At 38.7% G+C, this 12,917-nt stretch overlaps 1 protein-coding gene across 1 annotated transcript in view; it reads left to right on the top strand.

Annotated features, from left to right (window-relative positions):
* The first annotated feature begins 631 nt into the window (after positions 1 to 631).
* The window catches only part of hipk1a (homeodomain interacting protein kinase 1a), a 29,130-nt gene continuing 16,844 nt past the window's right edge, over positions 632 to 12,917 (top strand). The window contains 7 exon segments of the mRNA XM_052092150.1: positions 632 to 883; positions 5,483 to 6,207; positions 8,916 to 9,289; positions 10,713 to 10,836; positions 11,135 to 11,254; positions 11,356 to 11,442; positions 12,672 to 12,853. Of these exon segments, the coding sequence (XP_051948110.1) occupies positions 5,485 to 6,207; positions 8,916 to 9,289; positions 10,713 to 10,836; positions 11,135 to 11,254; positions 11,356 to 11,442; positions 12,672 to 12,853 (1,610 nt within the window). The 5' untranslated portion in view covers positions 632 to 883; positions 5,483 to 5,484.

A 12,917-nucleotide genomic window follows, 5' to 3' on the forward strand; every position in this document is an offset into this window, starting at 1 on the left:
GAAGGGAAGCGCATGAAGCGATGCAACCATCATGCATAGTGCCCACTGTACAAGCCTCTGGAGGCAGTGTTATGATCTGGGGTTGTTTCAGTTGGTCAGGTCTAGGCTCAGCAACATTATGTGGCAATAAAATGAAGTCAGCTGACTACCTGAATGTACTGAATGACCAGGTTATCCCATCAATGGATCTTTTTCTTCCCTGACAGAACGTGCATATTCCAGCACTGGCAGTGTATTTTTCCTTTGCGAGTTTTGGAGCTACAAAGGTCTGATCACCATTCACTTGCATTGTAAGGACCTACAAAGCGGAGATATTCTTCTAAAAATCTTAATTTGTGTTCAGCAGAAGAAAGAAAGTCATACACATCTGGGATGGCATGAGGGTGAGTAAATTATGAGAGAATTTTTATTTTTTTTGTTGAACTATCCCTTTAAATTGAAATTTGTCGAATTTAAATTAGACTTCTATTTTTTAAGCGGAGACGTTTTTATCAAACAGTACGTAACTAGAAAAACAGAATTTACATGCGTGTTTTGAGCAACTTTGCCGCAGAGACTCAAAACAACTCTGCAGCGCTGAATTATGCCTCACGTGACGCGCGTCTGACCAATCAGCGCCCGATCTCACGGGCCGGAAATGGTGCCCAGATTTTCCATATTTCTTTGCGCTGGCCTTGCAGAATAATAATGTATAACGATGGAGTTAATACTGTGTTGGAGTATGCCTTATAATATCGGCCTCTGAAAGTGCGTCGGCTCGAATAATGCAGTGTTTTCAAGGCCGAACATTTTCATAAGAGGGGGAGAAAAGGAAAACAATGCGGCCTAACGGGAGGTGAGGAACAATTGTCAATTCTGAGCTGAGGAATTTAACATACAGCAGGTGAGCTGCAATGTTGCATTGCACAAAGACAGTAAATATCGCATCTTACGGAAGTGTGTTGCATGCATACATGATTTCATGTTGTATTTGTTTCGACCGTGACGATATAATGTATGTTGACTTGTATGTTTGCAAGCAAATGTTGCATGATTTCCCTTTTAAATGCAAAGCTGTATAAATGTGATGAAAACGCAGCCTGTTAAATCTGAGGCAGATCCTGTCTATGATCTATGGCCTGACTGTCATGTTGTAAGATATGGAGTTTAGATTAAACGTTTGTTGTTGCCACGCCTCTTTTTTTCTTCTTCCTTCCTTTTTTTTTTTTTAAACAAAGTAGCAACCATTTCCATGACAACCACCTCCCTATTAACTGGCTACAGCCATTTCTATAGCAACCACATTGGATCACCTAGCTACAGCCGTTGCTATTGCAGCAGGCATTTGATTTGTTCTGAGAGTGCTGTACTAGATATGATATATTATTTCTGAGAAAAGTTAATTGATGTCTGTGTTTATGTGTATTAGCTTTTCATTTACTCTTTTGGGAACTTATTCTGGGTTTAATTGCACATTTTGGTTCTCACGTTAAAGCTGTTGTGTGTAATTTCACTTTTAAAATAAACTACTTTAACCCTGTACAAATTTTGACTTTAAACTGTTTTTTTAGTACTATTAGACAAACATGCACTGCCTGGCCCCAAAAAAGTCGCAAACACTAATATTACGTTGGACCGCCTTTAGCTTTGATTAAGGCGCTCATTCGTCCTGACATTGTTTCGACAACCTTATGCAATGTCACAAAATTTATATACGTCCACAATTGCATTAATATTTGGTTGTGATCTTGTATTGGTGATGGGAGAGTTGAACCACTGCGTAAAGTCTTCTCCAGCACATACCAAAGACTTTCAATGGAGTTAAGGTCAGGGGTCTGTGGTGGCCAATTCATGTGTGAAAATGGTTCCTCATCTCCCTGAACCACTCTTTCACAATTTGAGCCCATTGAATCTTGGCATTGATGTCCTGGAATATGCCCTTGCCATCGGGGAAGAAAAAATCCATTGATGGTATAACCTGGTCATTCAGTACATTCAGGTAGTCAGCTGACTTCATTTTATTGCTGCAATCGTTGCTGAGCCTAGACCTGACCAGCTGAAGCAACCCCAGATCATAACACTGCCTCCACTACTAAACATAGCTGTGAGTTCTACTGTCAGTTTTGTATGATGTGACTGCACCAAGGGTTTTGGTGATCTCCAATTACAATCATTCAAGATTTTTCTGACCACATTTCTTCCGTGAAGCTGACGGTTCACCGCTATCCTTCCAGGTTTTAATAATCCTTTGGACAGTTCTTAACCCTCAGTTCTGAAACACAGTGCCATCTTTTCCATGACCACGGGATACGTCTTCCGACATTGTTGTTTAAGAAATGAGAAGTTACACACTGCATCGGTTTGGGTTAAATGAATTGTTGCTAGCTGAAACATATTAATCACTGCAATAATGGTCCAATCATAGACTCTTAAGTATCTGCTTATTTAAATCCAAACTGCGACTTTTTCTTTTGGCCCGGCAGTGTATAAATATATCATAATTTTATCATAAGATATCATATATATATATATATATATATATATATATATATATTTTTTTTTGGATGTTATTTATGTATCCTATTTGATACATTAGGCTTTAAAGGTCATTATCATTCTGAGGCCGAGCAATTAATTTTTGTAAGTCCATACATGCTACAGTGGTAAATATTGTGGTATTATCAGAGGACTCAGAGGCTTTTCAGAGATGCCAAATGTTTGAGACTTTGGCCATGACAACTTCCTCTACCTGGTCTATAAATATGGATTGAAATGTCTCAAAGTTCAATTCAGCACATCAAATACAATATGAATAAAATATTATTTTTTAATGAACAATTTTTATTATGTTTTTTATGCATCAAACACTATATTGGCTTTTAAAAAAGGAAAAATGTTTGCTGAGTCTCAAGAACTTATGGTAAGATGACATCATAATAGCTTGTAATGTAAAATAATGAGATCTTTATAATGACAGAGCAGGCTGCATATATGAAAATGCACAGAAATTTTAGTTCACACATTAATTATAATTTTTTTGTTTGTTGTGGGCATGAATTGAATGCAATGGCGAGTGAGAGATATACCTCAAAAGACTTTTTCAATAAAATAATATACAACATTTTAGTGGAGCACAAGTTGCTTATTTTCAGCAAATACACATTTAAAATATCAGTAACAATATAATAATTACTGTCACTTTTACTTAATTAAAATCAGCAAAGATTTTACCAAAAAAAAAAAAAAAAAAAAAAGTACATGCAATACAAAAGTGGACGTTTTAGGAAAGTTTGAAAGAAATGCCAGTAAACGTCCACAAGGTGGCAGAAGACATCTAGTGCATTGTAGACAACTGCAAATTTTAGTTTATGTTAATGATGCACAGGCTTTAGAATATAGCATATCAAATATGATACAGATGGCATTATAGGCTTTAAAAAACCTAACAAAAAAATAGGTTAATTTCCCCATTAAAATGTAGCTTTGTGGTGCTTTCAAAAACATTGGCTATGTTCAGAATAGCATACTAATATACTTCTCATACTATTTGCAGTTTAAACAGTATGCATATTTATTTTATGTAGTGAATACTTTGATTACCTACTCCTACTACATATATGTAGTATGCTAAAGTATGCAAAGCACACAGAACATATGCTAAAAATAAAATGCAATACACTCATTTTAACCATCAATTTCCAGTGTTATGAATGAGTTAGAAGTAATATCCAGTGCATTTCTTTAATATCTTGACTAATTATTTGATTGGACTGTCAACAGATTAGGATGTTTAAAATGCAAAAGAATCATTTTTATTTCCAAGATGATGATTGTACACTACTCACATGCAACATGATGAGGTAATGTTACAACAATGTAGCATGCTATCATTTGAAAAGTTTATCATTGAATAAAAGTTACTGTTTCTCTTTTTTTTTTTAAATAGTACGCATTTCCAGTGCATAATTAGCAATATTCAGTAATTAGTAAGCTAGTATTTAATTCTGAGGATAGTCATTGATCTGTTTGTTTTAGCGAGTTTGGGCCGGGGCTACCTACATTGTAATTCTGTGTTGTGCCACTACTGGTGCAAAAATTACATGCTGCAGCTTTAAATAACAATATTGTGATACTATGACATAAACCCAATGAATCCAATTCATAAATATTACTTTTCTATGTGTTGAAGGAATATTCAGGGTTTAATACATGTTAAGCTCTTGACAGCATTTTTTGCATATTGTTGATTACCAAAAAAAATGAAAATTATTTAGACTAGTCACTCGTTTATTAAAAAAATAAAGCAAAAATATAGCAAAAATAGCAATACAGTAAAGCACTTACAATGGAATTGAATTGGGCCAGTCCATAAATGTTAACACATGCAGTTTAAAAAGTATAGACAAAAGATATAAACAAACATTTATACATGTTAACATGATTTTATCATGGTAAATTCAGGGATTTGCCGGTGTGTAAAGGGATTAATGAATATAGATAATAGATATAAGAGAGAGAGAAAAAAACACTTACTCGCCGGTTCTCCGATACGTCATATCTTGGTCCTCGGCTACTCCTCCACCCTCTAACGGATGACAGCTGTGCCTCTCTGGGCAGATCGGAGGCAGTCCTCCGGCCCCTGGCGGACTGAACACCCCGCCGTGTTCTCGGGGAACAGAAGGGGTCTCCCCCGCCCCTGGCAGTGGTTCTCCTGCTCCAGGCAGTCGGTCGGGAGCCCCTCCCCACTCGTGGTCGGTGGTCCTCTCTTAACCCGCCCCGTTTAGCGGCTGGTAGGGGTCTCCCCCCGCCCCTGGCAGCGGCCCCGACTGCTCCGTCAGATGGTCGCAGCTGCTCCGTTGGAGTGGATGGTAGCGGCGAGAACTCCACTACGGTGTATCCCTCCTCCTTCCCGGGTTTCGGCACCAGTGTAACTGGATTAATGGAAAGGAGGAGATGAGAACCGGCTTGACAATATAGATAATAGTTTTAATGAGAACTTAACTCAAAAGATACAAACACACACATATGACGGACAGCTGCCCGTAAACGCTCTCTCTCTGTCACACCACCATCCGCAGTCGGCCTTTATCCCTCTCTGAGGCTTGATAAGCCTGATAAGGGGCCCATCCTCCGCCCTGTCACACGGTGTTATGCCGTTTACTAGATTCCGGGGTTTACCGGATTTATGTCTTCATGACTACAAAGTTGTAATATTGGAGATAACTTTATACTGATAAAGGTGGTAAGAGATTTTATTACAATAAAATCATGTTAAAAGTATTATGTATACATATTGTTGCTTTTAACGAGTGTATTTTAAGGTTTATTGACTGGCCCCATTCACTTCCTTTGAAAGTACTTTTTTTTTGAGGTACGAGTCAAATTTTTTTATGTTAATCAAAATTAACCCACAAATTCGGTCAATTGAGTTTAACGCGGAACCCAGATTATTCTTTAAAAGGTGACATGCTGACTTAATTCCTTTACTCTTTATCATTTCTAGGCATGTCCTCACAACTCCAAGCATTTTCCTCTCCTTCCGTATCCTCCAGTGGCCTCCCTCGCTCCAAAAAACTCAAGGTGGAAAACCATGCATGGAACGTGAGCAGCCAATCAGAAGAAAGCAGCTACTACCAGCAGAGCCCAAAGCAGACCAATAGCTCCTCCCCCTCTACATCCGGCTTCAAACCCAATTACAACTCCTCCAACCTAGTCTTTCCTCCCGGAAGTTCGCGTGAACAGACAGTGGTACGTGCCGCGGATAGCACCGGCAGTATCTCAGAGCCTTCATCCTCCTCCTCATCATCTTCATCCAGTAGGCATGGTAAAGAAGTAGGCTCCGCCTCTCTGACTTGCGTGGGCTACCAGAAACAAGGCAGTCTGAAGCGGAAAAGCGAGGAGGTGGACAGCAGTGACAGCGTGCAGATCTTAGAGGAGCTCTCGGCGCCTGTGCTGCCCAACCGTGTTGGTGGAGGCAATGCCACGGCTCAGTCCATCACTCATTCCACCTCCACCACAAAAAGCAGCAACTCCCACAGCGAGGGCGACTACCAACTGGTCCAACACGAGATCCTCTGCTCAGTTTCCAATAGTTATGAGGTGCTGGAGTTTCTTGGACGTGGAACATTCGGACAAGTGGCGAAATGCTGGAAGCGTGGAACCAATGAGATCGTGGCCATTAAGATTCTCAAGAATCACCCATCATATGCCCGTCAGGGTCAAATAGAGGTATGTTATTAATTTGTGCAAGAAAATTAACAATCAGCTGGCAATTGACCAGCATCAAACATATGCCATTACATCAGTATAGATAATTGGAATAGTTCACCTAAAAATGAAAATTCTGTCATCATTTACTCATATAATCATGTTGATTCAAACCCATATGATTTCCTTTCTTCCATGGATCACACAGGAATTTTTGAAGGATATCCTGGCCACTCTAGGTTTAGGAAACTTGGGCTGTCCATCTCCAAAAATAAATATTTTACAGACTTATGATAGCCTTTTTATGGCAGTGCCTGGGTGGTTTGGTGCAACTTCCACTTCCTGATTATTTATCCAACTGTGCTCACTGGACTATCCAAATATTTGGATATTATTTTGTACCCTTTACCTAATCTATGCAATTTTATTACTTTCGGATTGAGATCTGGGGGATTTGGATGCCATTGCAATGCCTTGAATTCTTCAGCATGCTCCTCAAACCATTCCCAAACAATGTGTGCAGTGTGGCAGGGCACATTATCCTGCTGAAAGAGGCCACTACCATCATGGAATACATTGCCATGAAAGGGTGTACCTGGTCTGAAACAATGTTTAGGTAGGTGGCACGTGTTTCAAATTGATGTCCACAGAGCAAAAAGTATTAACAGCGCTTCACTTTTTCCACATTTTGTTATGTTACAGCCTTATTCCAAAATTTGTTAAATTCATTATTTCATGCAAAATTCTACAAACAATACCCCATAATGATAACGTGAAAGAAGTTTGTTTTATATATTAAAAATAAAAAATGACAAAAATCAATTGTACATAAGTATTTTGCTCAATACTTTGTTGAAGCACCTTTGACACCAATTACAGCCTCAAGTCTTTTTGAGTATGATGCTACAAGCTTGACACACCTATTTTTGGGCAGTTTCTCCCATTCTTCTTTGCAGGACCTCTCAAGCTCCATGGGGAGCGCCGGTGCACAGCCATTTTCAGATCTCTCCAGAGATGTTCAATCGGGTTCAAGTCTGGGCTCTGGCTGGGCCACTCAAGGACATTCACAGAATTGTCCCGTAGCCATTCCTTTGTTATCTTGGCTGTGTGCTTAGGGTCATTGTCCTGTTGGAAGATGAACCTTCGCCCCAGTCTGAGGTCCAGAGCGTTCTGGAGCAGGTTTTAATCAAGGATGTCTCTGTACTTTGCTGCATTCATCTTTCCCTCAATCCTGACTAGTCTCCCAGTTCCTGCCGCTGAAAAACATGCTGCCACCACCATGCATCACTGTAGGGATGGTATTGGCCAGTTGATGAGCAGTGCCTGGTTTCCTCCAGACATGACGCTTGCCATTCAGGCCAAAGAGTTCAATCTTTGTTTCATCAGACCAGAAAATGTTGTTTCTCATGGTCTGAGAGTCCTTCAGGTGCCTTTTGGCAAACTCCAGGTGGGCCGTCATGTGCCTTTTACTGAGGAGTGGCTTCCGTCTGGCCACTCTACCATACTGGCCTGATTGGTGGAGTGCTGCAGAGATGGTTGATCTTCTGGAAGGTTCTCCTGTCTCCACAGAGAAACGCTGGAGCTCTGTCAGAGTGACCATCAGGTTCATGGTCACCTCGCTGACTAAGGCCCTTCTCCCCGATCACTCAGTTTGGCCAGGCGGCCAGCTCTAGGAAGAGTCCCGGTGGTTCCAAACTTCTTCCATTTACGGATGATGGAGGCCACTGTGCTCATTGGGACCTTCAATGTTGCAGAATTTTTTCTGTACCCTTCCCCAGATGTGTGCCTTGATGCAATCCTGTCTCGGAGGTCTACAGACAATTCCTTGGACTTCATGGCTTGGTTTGTGCTCTGACATACACTGTTAACTGTGGGACTTATATAGACAGGCGTGTGCCTTTCCAAATCATGCCCAATCAACTGAATTTACCACAGGTGGACTCCAATAAAGTTGTCGAAACATCTCAAGGATGATCAGTGGAAACAGGATGCACCTGAGCTCAATTTTGAGTGTCTGTGAATACTTATGTACATGTGATTTATTTTTTTAATACATTTGCAAAGATTTCAAACAAACTTCTTTCACGTTGTCATTATGGGGTGTTGTTTGTTGAATTTTGAGGAAAATAATGAATTTAATCAATTTTGGAATAAGGCTGTAACATAACAAAATGTGGAAAAAGTGAAGTGCTGTGAATACTTTCCAGATGCACTGTACTATCTATATATAGTGCTGAGAATCGATTACAAATTTTAGCTAATTAATCGCAAATCACGATTTTACAATACACTGTATTTTTATCATTCAATTAAGATTGCAAGATCAAAACTTGTGTAAAATTGCTTTAAATTTTTTTTTGCTGTGGATTCAGTGGTGGCAAAGCAGTGCAGGAAAAACTGGTTCTCAGCATTTTTCAACACTGGCATTAAGGTCAATTCCGCCATAATTCTTTTGAGAGCTACAGTGGTGGTGAACATTTTGAGGTCTTGAAATAAAGGACAACTTTTATGATTGCTTTTATAGTGTTTTCGTTTTTGTTGTTGTTATTTTGGAGCATGACGACCCCTCAATTTTCAATTTCATTATCTAGTAAAGACCAGGATATTCTTCAAAAATTCTGTTTTTGGTGTTCCATGGAAGTCAAACTCATACAGGTTTGGAACAACATGAGTGTGAGTAAATGTCATTTTTGGGTGAATAATTCCTTAAATTGTTGTCTTTTTAATAGGTCAGCATCCTTAGCCGTCTAAGCACAGAGAACGCAGATGAGTTCAACTTTGTGCGCTCGTACGAGTGCTTCCAGCACAAGAACCACACCTGTCTAGTGTTTGAGATGTTGGAGCAGAATCTGTATGACTTTCTAAAGCACAGCAAGTTCAGCCCTCTGCTGCTCAAGTGTATCCGGCCAGTTCTGCAGCAGGTTGGCACCGCACTCATGAAACTCAAGAGTCTAGGTCTGATTCATGCTGATCTGAAGCCTGAGAACATCATGCTGGTGGATCCCACCAGACAGCCCTACAGAGTTAAAGTTATTGACTTCGGTTCAGCCAGTCACGTGTCTAAAGCCGTGTGCTCAACATACCTGCAGTCTAGATACTACCGGTAAGGGACAGTTTTCAATGGTCAAGTCATTATCACAACTATCTGGCCATTTTCATGTTACAGCCAAAAACTGATGTGATGGATTGCCAATACTGTACATCTCTACAATTTTGTCTGTTCACACCAAAACCTGAATGACAGGAAATTTCGATTTGGCATTAAAAACACAATAACGTACAGTATAAAAGATGGATAATGGTTTATTTTTAAGCCTGGCATAGAAAGAGTAAGCTCAATAATTATAGAAGTCAGTTAATGGCTTCTAATATCGACCATGTAAGAACATGATCATTTATTTTGACCTACACTCAAAAAAAGGATTTTTGCTGCTTGTTCAATTTACTTAATTTAAATAAAATAAAGCAACACAATTATAGAACATTTTGTCACAACTTGATTTCGTTGTGTTCTATCCATTTAGTTATGAATACATTTTGTAGCATTGATGAAACTGGGCAGGGGATTTCCATTTTCCAGCTTGCTTTGCCTGGGATGTGAAATGTAGCATGTATTTAGCATGCTAACATTAACTTTCACTAGTTAGTACATAAAGAAATAAAAGAAATTGATTTGAGTTACTTTGACATGTCTAATTTTGTTGGGTTTACCCAATTCAACTAGGTCCTTTCTACACAAAGTGTTTGTGTTGAGTTTACATTAAGTTATTTCAAACAAGTGGAACCAATGTCTACAATTGAATCATGTTCAGCCAAAGAGCTAATTGTCTGGAGTGTATGCTGAAATGGTCACGTTAAATCAAGCATCCCTAAAGACCTTGTTTACCTTTAAATATATGTCACATAATATATATATATATATATATATATGTATATATGTATATGTCATTCTCCCATGAGTCATATAAATATAATAAGGAATGTGCAAATGTAATGAACATGCTCATAACTACACTAAATAAAATGCATAAAGGCGTTTGCATGATTTTTATATATTCTGAAGGACTTATACGACTTCTTGTAAATAACAAAATGATGTCACTATGACATCATTGTAAGCAACAACTTATAATAAATAAATAAATAATAATACAAAAAATGTAATGGCAGCAAACTTAGGTGCTTTATGGCTTTTGCCATGTGGCCCTGTTTTTTGGAGGCCAAACGATTTACTTAATTGTAGCAAGTTCTTGTTGTTTACAAAAAGTCATAGAAGTATGGCAAAAATCGTGCAAATGCCTTAATGCATTTTTAAGTTATGAGCAATCAAACATAGTGGCCCGGTGTTTTTTTTATTTTTGGGCCACCCTGTAGTCTTAATTTGGTAATAATTTTGTGGTCTCTACATAACTCTCATACTTCAGTTTGTGTTATTTCAAAGTTTACTAATATTTTAGAATAATAAAAAATGAAAAGATATCTCTAAACTCGTGATTTGTACATTTATTTGTCACTTATATGTCCAGAGCTCCAGAGATCATCCTGGGCCTTCCATTCTGTGAGGCCATTGACATGTGGTCTTTGGGTTGTGTCATTGCTGAACTCTTTCTGGGCTGGCCTTTGTATCCTGGAGCTTCAGAGTATGATCAGGTCTGTTATTTTCGTAATTATTATTTTAAATTTTTTTATTTTAAGACTGCCGGTACAAATTGATGCAAGGATGATCTAACACTTCTGTTAACCTGCCAAGCGGATACTGTTATCTACCAATGCAAATTTATTGTTCGACCACTTGTATATAATCATATAACCAACATGTTATCTTCCTCTGCCAACACCACCTCTTGAAAATCTGTGCATACAAGCCCATAATGGGATGTACTTTATACAGTATATTTGGTTATCGAAATATTACAGTACATAATGCATATTTCTGATTGATTTGCAGATTCGTTACATATCCCAGACACAAGGCTTGCCAGCTGAGTATCTCCTGAGTGCCGGTACTAAAACCAACAGGTTCTTCCACAGAGGTCCAGACTCCAGCTACCCTCTCTGGAGACTGAAGGCATGTCCCAGTTAAAACACTGTAGTGTATTTCACTTCCCAAGACATAAGCGACCAATCGATGATCAAATGTTTTCCTCACTGATGTCTTTCTGTTTTTAGACTCCCACAGAGCAGGAGGCAGAGTTTGGCATAAAGTCCAAAGAGGCTCGCAAATACATTTTCAACTGTCTTGATGACATGATGCAGGTATTATTGAAAAAAATATTGTTATAATTTTATTATTATCTATGGCTAAAGTGTGTCAAACCTAATGATTTAGGATGTTTGTATAAAGAAACGAACATGCCTACATTAATTATAATTATGAATGGGAAAAAATACCCTTTTAAAAGGGTATTAAAGGTGGTATATCATGGAACACAGGACATTTATTGCTCTTTTTAATTCAAAGAGGGTTTGGCACACCCTCATTTTTACAGCTCACGAAACAAAATTTTGCATTATTTAAAAAATATATATTATCCCTATGCCAATGGTATTATTGAACTTTTTTTTGCTTGCACATTTGTGGCAAACAGTGCAGGTCATAGTGTCTAGTGGTTCATTGACAATTTCTGCAAAGTATGCCTTTGCACCAGTCTGTGCTTCTGCCTGGTACCAAATGCGCAGAGTCTTTCACGACCAGAAAAGTTATAATTATCCTTTGTTAATATTTGCGTGTCTACAGTTTTACTAAGAGACTTCAGCATTGCAGAGTGTTTAAGCATCACTAGCATTTCCCCACAAGTGACAACATATCTATCATATTGTGAATCGCTAAGCACAACTTTTTATCAAGCTATGCACAAAATGCAACAATACTAGCCTAATAAATAATGAGTTTCAATATGTCCATATAATTGTAATCTGTAGTAATCATCACTAACTTTTATTCATAATTTATCTGGCCCCTTTTCTAGTTGAACGAAATGCAGCTTCTCCTCTTGTTCAGCCAGTCAGCAGATCCTCGTTCACAAACAAGATGAATGAATGATTCATTCATTTCATTCACAAACGAGTATATTAGTTCATTAACAACCGAATCGACTGGTTCAGTGTAGGGTGTCTTCGTTCAGCAGGTAAAACCAATGATATGCTGCTTCATAGTCTGCAATCGAATGTTATTGGCTAACACTAAAGTCTGTCTTTACAGGCATGAAAAGCCACCAAAGCAATGTATGTAGGTGAATGAAAATGATTCATTCACTTAAAAGATTCTTTCAAAAAGACTGATTAGTTTATGAACAAAACATCACTAATAGTGTCACAACATCACGTACGAGATAAGTTGGTGTCCATCTCTTGATAAAAATGCACCTCTCACAAAAATGTGGTTGTGTTTTGTTGGCTTAATTCAAGGACTATTCCTAAATCCTTAAGAGAATAGAACATTAGAATAGAGAGTAGACATTCAAGTCTTGTGTCTCTTGCTGTAGGTCAACATGACTAATTTGGAGGGCACTGATATCTTGGCGGAGAAGGCCGATCGGAGAGAGTTTATTGACCTACTGAAGAAAATGCTAACACTAGACACAGACAAGAGGATCACACCCACCAAGACCCTCAATCATCCTTTTGTGACGATGGCTCACCTACTTCACTTCCCGCACAGCTCTCAGTAAGCACAGTGCACTGTACAGATCCAATAGCCACTGTTCCACTGGTCAACTGGTCGGCTGGGG

The sequence above is a fragment of the Xyrauchen texanus genome, chromosome 25 (assembly GCF_025860055.1).
Source record: "Xyrauchen texanus isolate HMW12.3.18 chromosome 25, RBS_HiC_50CHRs, whole genome shotgun sequence".
NCBI classification, from domain to species: Eukaryota; Metazoa; Chordata; class Actinopteri; order Cypriniformes; family Catostomidae; genus Xyrauchen; species Xyrauchen texanus.